The sequence below is a fragment of the Mauremys mutica genome, chromosome 10, assembly GCF_020497125.1.
Source record: "Mauremys mutica isolate MM-2020 ecotype Southern chromosome 10, ASM2049712v1, whole genome shotgun sequence".
Lineage (NCBI taxonomy): Eukaryota > Metazoa > Chordata > Testudines > Geoemydidae > Mauremys > Mauremys mutica.
The window spans coordinates 59,060,374-59,077,537 of NC_059081.1; the positions used below are offsets into that span (position 1 = coordinate 59,060,374).

General features: G+C 40.5%; 1 protein-coding gene across 1 annotated transcript in view; it reads left to right on the forward strand.

The window, feature by feature from the left end:
- The window catches only part of NBEAL1 (neurobeachin like 1), a 150,919-nt gene that overhangs the window by 118,831 nt on the left and 14,924 nt on the right, over positions 1-17,164 (forward strand). Inside the window, exons 41-50 of the mRNA XM_045033167.1 lie at positions 334-474; positions 579-709; positions 1,420-1,529; positions 6,970-7,087; positions 7,722-7,819; positions 9,274-9,390; positions 9,914-10,003; positions 11,323-11,432; positions 12,452-12,624; positions 13,178-13,272. Coding sequence (XP_044889102.1) covers positions 334-474; positions 579-709; positions 1,420-1,529; positions 6,970-7,087; positions 7,722-7,819; positions 9,274-9,390; positions 9,914-10,003; positions 11,323-11,432; positions 12,452-12,624; positions 13,178-13,272 — 1,183 coding nt within the window. The remainder of the gene's footprint in view (positions 1-333; positions 475-578; positions 710-1,419; positions 1,530-6,969; positions 7,088-7,721; positions 7,820-9,273; positions 9,391-9,913; positions 10,004-11,322; positions 11,433-12,451; positions 12,625-13,177; positions 13,273-17,164) is intronic.

The following is a 17,164-nucleotide window of genomic DNA, read 5'->3' on the forward strand; positions in this document are numbered from 1 at the left end:
CTGGGAACGGAGGATTTACTGTGAATAATTACCTGATATCCATGGTTGGAGTCAGTACTGGTTCCTGGGCACTGAGTTTGTTTCTATGGCTTTTCCTGCCAGCCTCATGGCATTCAGTGATACATCTGCTATCTGATGCATTAACTGGGTGGGAACTTGCTGGCTGTGTCTTTTGGGACCTGAAATGGGAAAATAGTTATTTAAGTCCTAAATCCACCTCTTCTTCCTGCAATCAGAGGTACTCAGTATATGTTGACGTAATTTTTAATCTGTGTGTATCAGACGTAGAGTGCTGTAGTTATGATTTTAAAGATCTTGAGCTCTGTCTTTTAGATATGAGAATTTTGAGGATCCTCTTGGGACGATTGACAAGTTTCACTATGGTACTCACTACTCAAATGCTGCTGGTGTCATGCATTATCTCATTCGAGTAGAGCCTTTCACCACACTGCATATCCAGCTTCAGAGTGGCAGGTAAATTGTGAATGAACATTAATATCTGTCTCTTCTCCCTCAGCTTCAATGATGGCTTTTTAATGGGAGCTTTCAAAATGTAACTTGAGCTTTCCAACCTGCAGGTTTGACTGTGCAGATCGGCAGTTCCATTCCATTCCTGCAACATGGCAAGCCCTTATGGATAACCCAAATGATGTGAAGGAGCTTATCCCAGAGTTCTTCTACTTCCCAGAGTTCTTGGAGAATCAAAATAGTAAACAGACTTTTCAGAATTTATTGAATAGCACATGCATCCCGCACACTACTAGAGAGCATTGTCAGAACCTGTTTAAGAACATTGAGGAAAACTGTTCTTGATTAGATTGAACATGTGAAAATTACTTTACGGTCATACTACCTTTTAGCCATTTAGTGAGATGCCAGTTATGTTAAGCCACTATTTAACTTTGTAATTTAAAATTCTTACCCAGAGTTCTGGGATGGCTAAAAGTATTGATGTTTGGTTTAATCCAAAAGAAGAAAAGGATTGTTTTTTTTTTAAAGTTAAACAGTCTAAATTGCACTCATTACAGTTAACTTGCTTTAACTGTTCTGGATCCTAAACCCACCTCTTCAGGAAGAGATATGCTAACCCGGAACATGAGATCTTTTTGTAATTAGACCGGCCTGCAGAATCTAGACTCATAACTGGTATTTTCCAATGTGGTCTTGTATAACTTGAATTTACAGCAGTCTAAGACTCCAGGATTCTTCAGAAGTAAGAAAGCTCTTGTTAAACATAACCTATGTTGTTAAAGATAACTTTCCCTGCATGTTGACATGAGACATTACACTTTTTGACTTCTTGCATTTCACTTATTAGATTTACTTATTCAGCTTCTTAATCTCTGATCTAGTGATCAAGATACTTGAAACATATTGTAATAACTTTTGAAACCAAATTGTCTTAATTATATTCCCTAGAGTTTAACTTGGGTCAGCTACAAATCTCCAAAGAGGTAGTGAATGATGTTGTTCTCCCAAAATGGGCCAAGTCACCTGAAGACTTCATTTGTAAACACAGGAAAGCACTGGTAAGACAATGACTACCTTAATCTTTGGATGAAGTAATGAAACAGAAATACAGTATATGCTTTTATTTTTATTTTATATATATATACACACACACACACACACACACACACACACACACACACAGAGGAAATGGGAAGTTGATAGTAATCAATATAAATCAGAAGCTAGGAACTAGATGATTGATAAGAGAAGCAAAAGGACACAAGGAGAAATCTATGGCCAGCAGAGTTAAGGATAATAATAATGAATTTCTTTAAATGTATTAAGAAAAAAAAAGTCCTACCAATGGTACTAGTCTATAGCAGGATGGAAATGATATAATTATAAATAATGATGCAGCAATAGACAGGCATGTTCAATAAATATTTCTGTTCTGTACTTGGGAAAAAGCCAGATGATGTAGTCATATCATATAAATAGAATATACTTTCCATTTCAACAGTGGTTGTCTACTTCGTATGGCTGATGTAGATGTAGAGCAACAACTATAATTTTACATTTAGGTGATTAAGGCAGATAATTGCGTCAGGAGTAACAGTGTATCACTGTGATGCTTCCTTCATATTTGTGAATCGGGCATTGAGTTGTTATATGTTCCATGGTCTATTCTGGGTGACCACAGTCGCGCACTGGAGAGTTTTTAATTTTCCATTTGTGCATCAAGTATCTGCATCTGTCATGGTTTGAATGGATGAGGTTTAGGGTTGCCCATAAGCTTTGGGGAAGATTGAAACCAGGAATCTTCTGCATTGGGTCTTTCACAAGATGTTTGTTTGTGGCTTCTTGTGAACTCCATTCAGCTTTCCAAGCTTCATCAGTGTTGAAGTTGCATTTTGAAGGTTAAGCGCATAGGTCGAAAAGGGCTTGCGTGACTTCAACCAGTGGTGAGGGATACCATTGAGGTCCTGGTGGAAGAGGAGATGTATCATTTTCTTTGATTCGCTGGACTTCCCAGAGGGTTGCAGCATCATGGAGAACGGATGGGGGGAGTGATATGTGACAGCACAGGCAGCCAGGGTGTTGGGGTTGACCTGAGGGTTCCGCCAGTGCACCATATTGCAGTGTTCAGTTTGACATCAACAGGTTGAGTGTGGCTATTTTTCTGGACAAGATTGACACTTGTCTTCATATTGGTGGCTACTTTCTTCAGATGGTCATGGAAGGTTAGCATGTGGTCCAGCTTCACTCCAAGATAAGTTTAAGTGGGGTCATGTTTCACAGTGTTGCAGCAGCAGGTCACTTTCAGGGTTGCTTAGTGTTCCTCTTACCAAGATGGAATGCGTTGACTGTTGTTTTGTGGGGGTTTGGTTTGAGCCTGTATTTCTGGAAATATTCCTCCCTGATGTTTAGATCCCCATTCAAGGTGGACTCAGTGTCACTGAAGGTGGCTGCTTGCGTTACCAGGGCAACGTCATCCGCATATGCAAATTTGCATGACTTCATTGGCAGCTTGTCACTTGTGTAGACATTTGAAGAGTGTTGGGGCGAGTACTGAGCCTTGTGGCAGTCCATTGTGGAGGAACCGGGGCAAACTGACTGTCGCTCAAATGGACACATAGCCACTTATTGTTCAGCATTGTCCATAGCAGGCATAGTGTTTTGAGGCAGGGGATGATCCTTGCAAGCTTTCAAAATCAGGGCTTTAATCCAGCCCGTATCATAGGCCAATGACAGGTCTGCAAAGGCTGTGCTGGTCTTGGATTTCCACAGTAACTCAGGAGGATGTTAAACAGCAGCTACTAAAGTCAGACATTCTTAAATCAGCAGGTCTGATTCAAGAGTTTTTTAAAAGAGCTGGCCAAGGAGTTCTCTGGCCCACTAGTGTGTGATTTTCATTAAGTCTTGGAACACTGCGGAAGAAAGCGGAAGAAAGCTATGTTGTACCGATATTTCAGTGAGTTGACTCAAATAACTATAGGCCTGTCAGATTGACATCAATCCCAGGCAAAATAACAGAATGGCTGATATAGGACTCAATAAAGAATTAAAGGAGGACAGTATAGTTAATGCCAATTAACATGGGTTTATGGAAAGAAGATCCTGTCAGACTAACTTTATCTTTTTTGATGAGATTACAAGTTTGGTTTGTAGGTAATAGTACTGGTGTAATAGACTTCTGTAAGGCATTTGACTTGGTACTACATGACATTAAGAAACTAGAAGGATTCAGAATCAACACGGTGCACTTCAAGTGTATTTTAAACTGGCTAACTGATAGGTCTCAGTATGTAAATAGGGCAACATTATCAAGACGGTGTTTTTCTAGTGGGGTCCCATGGATGTTAGTTTTTTGCCCTGTGCTATTTAACATTTTTATTAATGATCTGGAAGAAAACTAAATCATTACAGATAAAGTTTTCAGATGACGCAAAGATTGGGGGAGTGGTAAATAATTTAGAGGACAGGTCATGGATACAGATAGATTTATATTGCTTGATAAGCAGGGAGCAAGCATACTGCTCATTTTAATATGGCCAAGTGTCAGATCATACATCTAGGAACAAAACACACATGCCATACTAACAGAATGGGGGACTCTATCCTGGGAAGTGGTGACTCTGAAAAGGACTTGGGGGTCATGGTGGATAATCAGTTGAACATGAGCTCCAGTGCGACGCTGTGGCCAAAAGGCAATCCTTGGATATATAGACAAAGGAGTATTGAGTAGGTGTAGGGAGATTATATTACCTGTGTGTGTGGTACTGGTGTGGCTGCTGCTGGACTACTGGGTCCAGTTTGGTGCCCACAATACAAGAAGAATATTGATAAACTGGAGAGGGTTCAGAGATGAGCCACAAGAGAGATTATTGGTCTGGAAAACCGCCAGAGCAGCTGCTCCCCCGCAGCTCCCAAGGGCCGGGAATGGGGAACCGTGGCCAATGGGAGCTTCAGGGGAGGTACCCATAGGTGAGGGCAGCACATAGAGCCCTCTCCCCACCCCCCCGGGACTGCAGGGACGTAGTGCTGGCTGTTTCCAGGAACGGTGCAGGACCAGGGCAGGCCCCGCTGCACGCCGCTGCCACCCTGGAGCCGCTCCAGGTAAGAGATGCCGAGCCAGAGCCCGCACCCTGAACCCCTCCTGCACCCCAACTCCCTGCCAAGCTCCCTGCCTGCACCCCATCCCCCTGCCCTGAGACCCTGCTGCACCCCGCACCCCAACCCTCTGCCCTGAGACCCCTGGTGCACCCCTCCTGCACCCCAACCCTCTGCCCTAAGCCCCTAACCCTCTGCTCAGAGCCCCCTCCCACTCTCCGCACCTCTCCCTGCACCCCAACCCTCTGCCCTGAGCTCCCTCCTGCACTCCGCACCCCCTCCTGCACCCCAACCCCCTGCCCTAAGACCCCTTGTACACCCGCACCGCTCCTGAGCCCCTTCCTGCACACTGCACCCTGTCCTGCACCCCGTCTCAGACCCCAACCCCCTTCCCCAGCCCTACATTCATGCCCCTCCATGCAATTTCCCCACCCAGAAAAAGTTTGCTCACCCCTGGACTAGATGATCACAATTGTCCCTTCTTGCTTTCTAATCTATGACTAGGCATCAGGAAGTTTACTGTTGATCTTTTACATTTTCCTTTTTAAAATTTCATTCCTTTACTCCTAGCTGTAATCCTTTATTGCAATTATTAAATAATAGGATGTCAAGTGATTAAAAAAATTAATCGTGATTAATTGCGCTCTTAAACAATAAGATATTTATTTAAATATTTGTGGATGTTTTCTACATTATCAAATATATTGATTTCCATTACAACACAGAATACAAAGTATACAGTGCTCACTTTATATTTATTTTTTATTACAAATATTTGCACTGTAAAAAACAAAAGAAATAGTATTTTTCAATACACCTCCTACAAGTACTGTGGTGCAATCTCTTTATCGTGAAAGTTGAACTTACAAATGTAGAATGATGTATCAAAAAAAACTGCATTCAAAAATAAAACAATGTAAAACTTTAGAGCCTACAAGTCCACTCAGTCCTACTTCTTTTTCAGTCAACTACTCAGACAAACAAGTTTGGTTACAATCTGCAGGAGATAATGCTGCCCGTTTCTTGTTTACAGTATCACCTGAAAGTGAGAACAGACTTTCACGTGGCACTGTTTTAGCCGGCTTTGCAAGATATTTATGTGTCAGATGTGCTAAAGATTCATTCATATGTCCTGTCATGGTTCAGCCACCATTCCAGCATCCATGCATCCATGGCGGGTTCTGCTTGATAACGGTCCAAAGCAGAGCAGACTGATGCATGTTCATTTTCATCATCTGAGTCAGATGCCACCAGCAGAAGGTTGATTTTCTTTTTTGGTGGTTCGGGTGCTGTAGTTTCCGCATTGGAGTGTTGCTCTTTCAAGACTTCTGAAAGCATGCTCCACACCTCGTCCCTCTCAGATTTTGGATGGCACTTCAGCTTCTTAAACTTTGGGTCAAGTGCTGTACCTATTTTTAGAAATCTCACATTGATGCCTTCTTTGCGTTTTGTCAAATCTGCTGTGAAAGTGTTCTTAAAATGAACATGTGCTGGATCATCATCCGAGACTGCTATAACATGAAATATATGGCAGAATGCAGGTAAAACAGAGTAGGAGACGTACAGTTCTCCCCTAATGAGTTCAGTCACAAATTTAATCAATACATTATATTTTTAACGAACATCATCAGGATGGAAGCATGTCCTCGGGAATGATGGCTGAAGCATGAAGGGGCATAAGAATGTTTAGCATATCTGGCACGTAAATACCTTGCAACGCTGGCTCCAAAAGTGCCATGCGAAAGCTTGTTCTCATTTTCAGGTGACGTTGTAAATAAGAAGCAGGCAGCAGTATCTCCCATAAATATAAACAAAAGAGTTTGTCTTAGCGGCTGGATGAACAAGAAGTAGGACTGAGTGGACTTGTAGGCTGAGTTTTACATTGTTTTGTTTTTGAGTGCAGTTATGTAATTAAAAAAATCTACATTTGTAAGTTCAACTTTCATGATAAAGAGATTGCACTACAGTACTTGGAGGAGGTGAATTGAAAAACTATTTCTATCATTTTTACAGTGCAAATATTTGTAATAAAAAATAATATAAAGTGAGCACTGTACACTTTCTATTCTGTGTTGTAATGGAAATTGATATATTTGAATGTGTAGAAGAACATGCAAAAATATTTAATAAATTTCAATTGGTATTCTATTGTTTAACAGGGCGATTAATCGATTCATTTTTTTGAGTTAATCGCGTGAATTAACTGCAGTTAATCGACAGCCCTATTAAATAATACCTCTCCTTTCTTCACATTAATGTCCTTAGCACAAATGCATATTCTTACACATCTGTTGAACTGCTGCTGATGTGCATGCATCTTAGGCAGTTTGTGGACACTAATTTTTTTGTATATCTGGGAGAAAGAGTTAGTACTTCAATTGCTGATATTAATTCTTTCTGTCTTAGGAGTCAGAGTATGTCTCTGCTCATCTCCATGAATGGATAGATTTGATTTTTGGCTACAAACAGAGGGGACCAGCTGCAGTGGAGGCGCTCAATGTGTTCTATTACTGTACTTATGAAGGTACAAAACTGTGCTCTCTTCTTGTCATTGCAATCATATTTGTGGGGTTTGAGAAATATCTGGAAACAGATTCCTCATCAAGAATGCAGTATAGTGCCATATGGTAAAAGAACAGAATATTTGATGTTCAGATAAGGAAATGTGAATTTTTAATTAAATACTCTCTTTAGCCCTTCTGTAGAGACTTTATAATTGCTTCTGTTCCATTAACAAACAGTTTGGTAAGATTCCATTGGAAACATATTGGAACTTATTTTTTAGAGTCTAGTCATAGTAATTTACTATAGAACATATTTTAGAAGGTAAACTTTAGAAAGTCTTTAATCAAGAAAGTATATTCTGGGTTACTTTTTGCGCACATTAAATAAAGAAAATTTATCTTCCCAAAAGCCAGATGCTGCAACCAAAACACTTACTTTCTTCTGTAGGAGAAAGTTTGCAGAATGGAACTTTTAGAAGACTACGTAAAATAAAACTGATGGTGGTTGATAATTTTATAGAGAGAAGGGGTAATGGTTTTGCAGTTAGTGTATATTTTCCTGCATGTGTTTCGTATCTCTTTCTTCAGTGAGTTATGTGTAGACAATGCTGCTTTTTGTTTTACTGCCCTCTACTACTCTGGTAATGATTCCAGGAGCTGTGGATTTAGATGCCTTAACAGATGAGAAGGAAAGGAAAGCTTTAGAAGGGATGATTAACAATTTTGGACAAACACCCTGTCAGCTGCTGAAGGTAAATTTCTCTTTGTAGCAATAAACACATAAGTTCCATATCAGTCAGTTTTGGGAAGATATACACTTGAATGGCAGGGGCTTGTAGAAGGATTATGCAACCATTGTGATGGCCATTGTTCCTTTAAGAGTCTATTCCAGGTATTATAACCTGTAAGTTGTAGGAAACCCATAACTTTTAGGAAAGTTAATCTTCTACAGTGTTATCATTAATAAAGGAGACCTGGTATAAAAATTTCAAAAAAGCCTAATTCCCATTTTCAAAGGTGACTAGACACTTAGGAGCCTAAGTTCCATTGACTTTCAATTAAATTTAAGCACCTAAGTATCTAAGGGTATGTCTTCACTACCGGCTGGATTGAGGGGCAGCGATCGATCCCCGAGCGCGCTCTTGTCGACTCCTGTATTCCAGCTCGGTGAGAGGCACATGCAGAGTCGACGGGTGAGTGGTAGCAGTTGACTCACCGTGGTGTCCACCGCGGTAAGTTGATGTAAGTACGTCAACGTCAGCTACATTATTCACGTAGCTGAAGTTGCATAACTTAGATCGATCCCCCCCCTCCCCCGCCCCAGTGTAGACCAGGCCCAAGTCACTTTTGAAAATGGGAATTAGACTCCAAAGTCACTTAGGAGCCTTTAAAAAATTTATCTCTGGTATTTCATCTTCTGATGTAACTTAAATAGATGTGGAAACAACTTTCTTCATAATTTTGCCATTTAATATTTTTGAGCGCTAACTATAGCTCCGAGAAAAGCCCTTTCAGATAGACTTGCCATCCAGTCAATTTTTTAAATTGGATTATTCATAGGAGTTGTTTGCCTTCTGCATGTCTGCATGCCTTTAATAATTATTGTATAGTACTAGGTATTTTGTTAAATATGCTCCTGTAAGACAGGAAGTACATTTTTGTTGGTGTTAGTCTCATTCTCCACTTTCATTCCTTTCTGTCCAGGTTTCCACTCCAGTTTCCTTAGTGTCTAGTCTTAAGGCTGTCTAAATTCTAGAACAGATGTGACATTCTACAGGTGTTATGTATAGTAACCCTTTCATGCTAGCTTTCAGTGAGAGGAAAGATTAGCAACATGGCTTGTAATAAAATCTAAATGTTCCTTTTTTTGGTATGAATGGTAAATAGTTCTTTCTCAAATAATAAAACCAGCTTTAAGAAAAAGCCACCAAATGAATTTAACAAAATCTTTCCCTCTCCCTATCCCCTGTAGAGTAAATCTTCCAAGTAAATCAGCCAAGGTTTTCTTTGTATAGAAAAATGGTCTAGAAACAGTAACTCCAGAGGAATTCCTTCATCTGAATTTAATATACTGAGCTAGAATTTACATTCTCTCTTGACTCTGAATACCGTACATGACTTAAACAGTTCAATAAAAGATTATTTCCCGCTATGCTGAGATTGTGTATAAATTTGATTTTTTTTAAAAATCGATATTGTCTCCTAGGAGCCTCATCCTGCGAGATTATCTGCAGAGGAGGTAGTACAGAGACAGACCAAAAGTGACAGCTCAACCCTGAATCTGTTCCAGCATCTCCCTGAACTTAAGTCATTCTTCGTAGAGGTAGCAACTGACACATTATTGCATTGCATGTGTTTTAAGACTAGTCTGAAACCTCTAATACGTTGGAATAAAAGGTGGTCAGCAGACTAAAAATAAACTTGCTTATAATGTAAAGAAAATTTTGTACAAAACATCTAATAAACTATTTGTATAGAAGGAGATGTTTCTTTGCAATGAACTTATAGAGGTTGAGTAAGTTTACTTACCCTCATCCTGCAGTGATTCTGTAACATTTATTTTAACTGTCTAAATGTTACATTTTATCCTTTTTGCTTCCTTAGCCTTCCTACTTTCCAATTGCCTACATGCAGACTGGAGAGAGAGATCCTGGCCCCACTGTAGTCAATGGCAAAATTCCCATTGACTTCAAAGTGGTCAGGATTTCTCCCCTAGTGTTAGTGGCTGAACTTAGCTATTTAAGATGTGTGTACCTCTACCTGGTAGTGCAACTTTGTCTCCCAGGTAACTAAAGTATTTGTCCTACCTATGGATGTTTGTCAACTGAAAATGTCATTTCTCATAGGGTATCAGTGATGGTGTTCCCATTGTCAAGGCTGGTGTTCCCAGGAACCAGTCACGTTCCTTTATGTCTCAAGGGAGCCCAGAGATCCTGGTGAGTTGGATGTGTCAGTACAGCTGTTTGAAACTCTATGTTACATATGACTGCACTGTTCCTAAAATTAACCTTTATATTTACAAAATGTGGGTGCTAGTAATGTTCTAGATGTCATCATGAGATAATGTGTTACTATCAATCTGAATCTAGGTTCTTATAACAGTCTCCATCTTAATAATCTCTTTGGAAGTGTTCATATATTGTTTAATTTCCTCCACTCACATTTGTGTAGGCCAAATTAGGCATAAATAAACCTGTGGCTAGTCAGATTTTGTACACCTGTGTCTAAAGATTTGATTCTATTTCTTTCAAGTCACTGACAAAAATAGTACACTACATTAAAACTAGATGGAATTACTTTCACACTGGCTCAGTAACAAAACGACTCTGGGAATGTCTTTTAATTTGTCATAACTTTAAATGCGAGTTACTACCACTGAGTATTTCAAAGAAAATAAAATACAAGAATTAAATAATTATGATGAAATGCATGTGCAAAGCATAGGCCTTCTTACCAGCCTGCATCTCAAGTACCAATCGCTGCTGTATCTAGCCAATATATATATCACACACAAGTATCATTCACTGTTCTTTCTAGGCAGTATATACTACACGTTAGAGTCATAACTAAGGCTAAGATTTTGTCAGGGTTATTTTTAGTAAAAGTCACGGGCAATAAACAAAAATTCAGGGAAGCCGTGACCTGTCTGTGACTTTTGCTGCTGTGGCTCCATGGTTTCCCTTGCCACCATGGTGGCTGGAAGCTGCAGGGGGGCCCCCCCTCCACCCACTGTGGTTGGGAGCGGCACAGTGACGATATTTCCCAAAGAGAAAATGGGAGACCCCCAGCCACTCACCCGAGGTGTGTCTCCCTACCCGAGTCTGTTGCCTCTTGCTGGAACCCTGAGGAGGGCCCACTCAGGAGTCTGTCATCTGTCGCTGGAACCTTGCAGGGGGCCGCCTGTTGCTGGAACCCTGCCAGGGCCCCACTAGCTGCCAGCTCCAGAGTCTGAAGCAGAGAATGTCATGGAGGTCTCTGGAAGTCACGGATTACTGGACTTCCATGGCATCCATGACACATATGTAGCCTTAGTCATAACTCGTTATTTTAAAAAAATAATAAAACAAAAAACCTCACAGACTCTCCATCCTGTCCTCATGATAGTGCTAGCCTCAGCTGGATCCGTTTGGTGGTAAACTGTCAAGAAACCTATGTTGGCTCAGATGCAAGCTCTGTTATTGGGAAAGACATACAAAGAAGAGGGCTTTGCAACATTACACAGTTTCATTGATTTTTATCAAACTTACTTTTTCAGGTGATAGCAAATCTGAACTGCATTATTGGAACCCACGGGTGGCTACCATATGATAGAAATATCTCCAACTATTTTACGTTCATCAGAGATCCAACTGTGATAAATCCCAAGTAAGTAAAGAGGAGGAAAGGTGCAGTAGTGAACTCTGTTATAAAAATAGTATGAGTCAAAGTACGATAGGTACACGGTCTTCTTATATAGTGATTTGATAGCATTGCTTTAATTATCTGTGATTTTTAATTAAAACCTAATATCTATATAGTGTGCTTTACATTTTTCAAAGCTTTGACATCTCCTAATATTAATTAAACTACAGTTTTTCTCTGAAAAGTGACAATAAAAACACTATTGTAAGGTTCTGTCTTCATTGTCCATTACTGACTTTCAAACCAATTTACTAAAATGTTTTTCTAACTGCCAGCCCTGCAAACTCATTCTGGCATCTGAGAGTCAAGCTTGCTTCATTATTCTCATGCATAATTGTTCATAATAAATGTTCTGCAGATGTGGCCTTGTTTATACCTATGCAATTCATATCTTCCAGCTATGTTTTCAGTGACATCTCTGCAACTCCCATTGCATTCACTGGGTTTGCACAAGGGTAACTGATTGAAATTTAATAAACTCTTCTGTTGGTGATGGACTAAGAGGAATAGAGCTCACTCTTCCTTACATATGTTAGCTCGACAGTATTAACAGGAGTCAAGAGTAGTTAAAACACTTTTCATCAAAGTGAACAGATATGAGACTGAATACATGGGAGGAGTAGATTTCCTGAGTAAAAACTACCATTTATAGTCCCTTTTCACAGCAGAACCACACTTCAGATTACAAACTGTACCATGCCTTTTGATTGTTTACAAGAGGTTTGTCTTTTTACAGAATTTTGAAAAAATGTTTTTCTATAAATACTATTTAATACGGATTAAAGTTATTCACAGAGTCTCAAACCAGGTAGGATATTGTATAAAGAACTAGCATGAAATCCTGACCCGCCCTGAAGACAAAGGGGAAATTTTAATTGATATCGGGGGGCCCAGGATTTCACCCCTAGTGTTCCTAGGTACATATTCTTTATAGATCATAATATTAACATAGGACAAATCTTAATTGTAAAATTTGTTTGCAGAACCCAACGTAGCATAAGTGGTCCTTTCGCTCCAGGGCTAGAGATCACCTCTAAACTGTTTGTAGTGTCCCATGATGCAAAGTTGCTGTTCAGTGGAGGGCACTGGGACAATAGTATTAGAGTGACATCGCTCACAAAGGGCAAATTAATTGGACAGCATGTCAGACACATGGGTAAGTAAACTATTTTTGTTTTGAATTATGAAATTATATATTTTATACATGGTTTTTGTAACACAAAAATCTGACACTTTGATTATTGCAAGGCTCAGTCTTTTATAAAGAATAATAGAATAGTGTACTTGGGCCACATTGTAATGAGAGAATATGCTAGAATTCTCCCATTCTTGCCATCACACTCTCTGGTTCAAGTAGGACTAATGAAAACCTATGCGCTCATGTATTTATATAGTCATTCCAATAATAGTCCAGTGTGTTTTAAAAACAATCTTTATTTTTTTAAGATAAGATAATAATGATTACTTTTAATGTTTGTCCTGCTCCTGGCTAGGGCTTTATTACTACAACTAGGATCTTTGACTTTAATCAGTCTTGAAAATGTATACCACATTCCTGGTGTAGAGTTTGTGTTTGTTTGCAAATGTAACTACATTGCTGACATGCTGCACAGCATCCCATTCCCTCCAAATGTCCATCCGTTTTAAAGCTGGATAAAACGTTGAGATAAGATGGAAAGTTAAGGTAATTTGTTTTCTTTCCTTTATAGATATTGTGACCTGTTTGGCTATAGATTTCTGTGGAATCCATTTAATTTCAGGTTCCAGAGACACAACGTGTATGATATGGCAAATAGTTCAGCAAGTAAGTATTCCTGCAGAGCTTTAGAAGCAGCCTTCTGAAGGGTTTTGCTTTAGTGCTTTGTTCACCAATCTACCCGTCCAGTATGTTTACAGACTCATTAGTGTTTCATTAGAGTTGTTGTTTGCTTATTTGTTTGCTCTGTCTGTCATGTTTGCAGGGTAAAACAGACTTCTAAAAATGATGATGAGTTCTGTATCTCTCTTAGACTGTTCCATGGTTTTCAAGTACACTTATTAGTGTCTCTGCTCCATTTATTATAGTGGCATTAATAATGTTACCTAGAGCACTTTTATTTGGTTAAGGTGCTTTGCAGCCCTTTGAGGTAGATAAGTAAATATTATTCCTGTTTTACTGATGGAGAAACTGAAGCTATAAACTAGAGAAGGTGACCTGTCCAGCATCTCAAGAGTTTGTGTCAGAGGCAGGATTAGAACTCGGGTGCTCCTGATTTCTAATCTTGTGCTCACAGTACTAGACCGTGTCGCCTCTCTTCTGTTCTGTTTCCTTAGTGTGAAATACTGATGTGTATCTGTCACTGGGTGGCTGGCTCTTTAAAGAGAAGTGGGTCTCAGCCAACTCTCTTCCCCAGATGGGGACAATGAAGGTATTTGACCTCTGGGTCATATGACCCAATCAGGCCTCTGTGATAGGTAAGGGAGAGGTCTGGTAATGAGAGACCAGGGGGAGATAAGGTATGTCTACGCTGCAATTGAACACCCAGGGCTGGCCTGTGTCAGCTGACTTGGGCTCAGGCTACGGGGCTGTTTAATTGCGGTGTAGGTGTTCCGGCTTAGGCTGGAGCCTGGGCTCTTCGACCCTCGCCCCTCGAGGGGTCCCAGAGCCTGGGCTCCAGCCCAAGCCTGAACATCTACACCAGGGATCGGCAGCCTTTGGCACATGGCTCACCAGGGTAAGCACCCTAGCGGGCCAGGCCGGGCCAGTTTGTTTACCTGCCGCATCCACAGGTTCGGCCGATCACGGCTCCACTGGCCGCAGTTTGCCGTTCCAGGCTGCGGGAAGTGGCACAACAAAGGGGGCTGCGGGAACTGGCAGACAGCACATCCCTCGGCCCACGCCGCTTCCCGCAGCCCCCATTGGCCTGGAGCGGTGAACCGCGGCCAGTGGGAGCCGCAGTCGGCCGAACCTGCAGACGTGGCAGGTAAACAAACCTGCCTGGCCCGCCAGGGTGCTTTAATATCTAACTTGTGATTTCACAAATGGAAAGTAGATATGATTTTTAGCATGCTAATTTAAGCCCCTAATATGTGAAGTTGCCTTTACCAATGTTAAACGTAGCACAAAATGGCAGGGTCTAAATAAAAGAAGGACCCAAAGGTGATGATAGTGGAAAGATCATTTTAGTATAAGTTTTCATTCTTCTTTATAAAAGGCAACTTTTCAACTAGGAAAATATCCTTATTTACACTTTTGAAAGCCTGGTAATTCCTGTACATGAAAGCAAGAGTGGGAAGAAGTAAAGTGGACTGCATACACAAACAGATTAACTTGGTAGTAGTGGTTTTTGGCATCATTGTCTTTATGCTGATGTACCAGCAGGCTACTAGTTTTCTGAGTTAATAAAACTTAGCCTAGCCCTACGATACCCCTTGATTATCTTGGTTTACCAGATGTTCTTTGCAGACCTCTGCCCCTCAACATGCAAGTTGCATTTATTAAGGCTATTAGGGAAAATGTAAGTGTTACAAGCTACAGCTCCTGCTGTGTCTTGTGGACAATATGCCTGATTTTATCTTCTTGTGTCTTGTATAAGAGTCATTTAGGGCTAAATCCAGCTAGCACTCTGTAATGTCAGCGCATTGGCACGTAAACAGATACTCTGACAGATGTATGCAGTGAACACGAAATCGTGCTGTCACTTAGCAGGATACCACATGTTTGACATGTTATACACTGAGAATATTTTACAGCTGCTTTCAGAAAGAAAGTAGTTGGCACAAATGGAGGCAACCTCAGAATTTCCATCTCACAAGAAATTCTGACATTTTAGCATTTGTTTGTGCCAAATTGGGACTAAAAGTTTAAATTTTGACATTTTTGTCAGTACAGAAATTATGAAAATTTTTGATTGCCATGTCAAGATTTTGATATTATTGATTGAAATGAATTCCCATAGTGATGCATTACCTAATAGGAGACAGATGCACGCATTCTTCCATACAGGTCGTGATCCTTGGGTGGATTACATCTCCTGTAATGCATGTAATCATGTAACTCCCATGATTCACCATGCAGCTCAGGCAGAGAAATCTGCATTTCATTGTGGGAGATGTTGTCCTCCAGGGAGCCCAGCCATAGGAGAGAATCAGGGGCCTGAACTACAACTCTCGTTAGACAATGTACTGATAGGGAAATGCAGTTCAAGGTTTTGTTGAACTGACTCAAAGCTACAATGAGTCCTGTGGCACCTTATAGACTCACAGATGTATTGGAGCATGAGCTTTCGTGGGTGAATACCCACTTCGTCAGACGCATTACTCAAAGCTAGTTGTTTCTGGTCAATTAAGAAAACCAGAATATTCCAATCTAGGTTGAACTGACCTGAAATGAAATATTTCATTTAGGTTTTCCTTATGGAAAATTGAAATTTTGGGCAAAATCAAAATTTTCTTGTGGAAAACTTTGGTTTTGCAGAAACTGCGTTTTCCGTCGGAAAATCATTCCAATGGGAAAGTCCCGACAAGCTCTCCTTGTTTATTTTATTTTATTAGTCAGACTAAGGCCCCTGCTAAAACTGCTTCTTTTGCCCTACCCAACAGTGCAAAGCAGCATTCAAAGGAATCTCCAGAAACCAGTTAAGCCACTTTTGGGGGGGGGGGGAATCATTGGGTGGTTTAAGGCTCGTGTAATTGACTCCCCTCCCTTGTAGTGTCCAGTATAGGGAGCATGTAGGGGTCATTGTCAGGAAAATAGGGTGTGGCCAAGAAGCTGCAATCTCCGCCAGATCCCTGCTGCCACGAGGGCCATAGACATTTAATTGGGAACTGGGGACTGAACCAATACCTAATGGCCCCACGACTAGGGCAATGCAAAGGTGCTTACAACCATAAGCTCACACTCACTTTCTCAGTTGCTGTACTGGTGCAATATGACCCGTTCCCAAGGGGTGTTCAGTGCCTAGATATTATGGGGATTGGTGCTCTATAAATACCCATGGCAGACAGATCAGTAAATCTTGCACTTGCTGTTTTTTTCAGCATTTGCACTCGCTGGGTTCTGAACCAATCATGCTACTTTTCCCTGAACCTATATCCCTGTTGCCATGGTGTGTCCCATTGCGTGCATCTGCTAGCACCCCCTACAGTGCCAAGAGTTTTTGACCCCACAAATATGAAAGCAGTGGGACAAATGTCCTGCCTATTGCCACTTGTTCACTCCGTTGCTCTTCATTGTCAAATTCTTTTCTGGATCCTCATCCAGTCGTGTGTTCTGATGTATCTTCTTGCTTCTTGGCACTGTCATGTGTGCCTCATATTTTCAAAGTTTTGATTGGCATTCATCTCTCCATACTGTAAGGCAGAAGAGAAATTGTTTTCGTACCCATCTCTTTAGACACTGTGCATGCCAGCAACAGACCCCACTTAAAGTGATTTTTGAATATAGTTACATTATGTCAAAGTGAAATGGAAGTACCAAATTGTTTTGGAGTGTTGGAGTGCCCTTAATGAAAGCTGTACCCTTACAGGAAGTTGTTTTGTGAAAAATATTGTAAGAGATCCATTATATCTCTCACAAAGCAGAATCAGATTGGCTGTTTCTCTATATTGCCTCGGAATATGAAACAAAATTGATATAATTTTTATGCAAAATAGTCTTCACTCTCTTTAATTACATTCTGAAGAAGACAGTGAACACAAAGATCAAAGGAATTTAA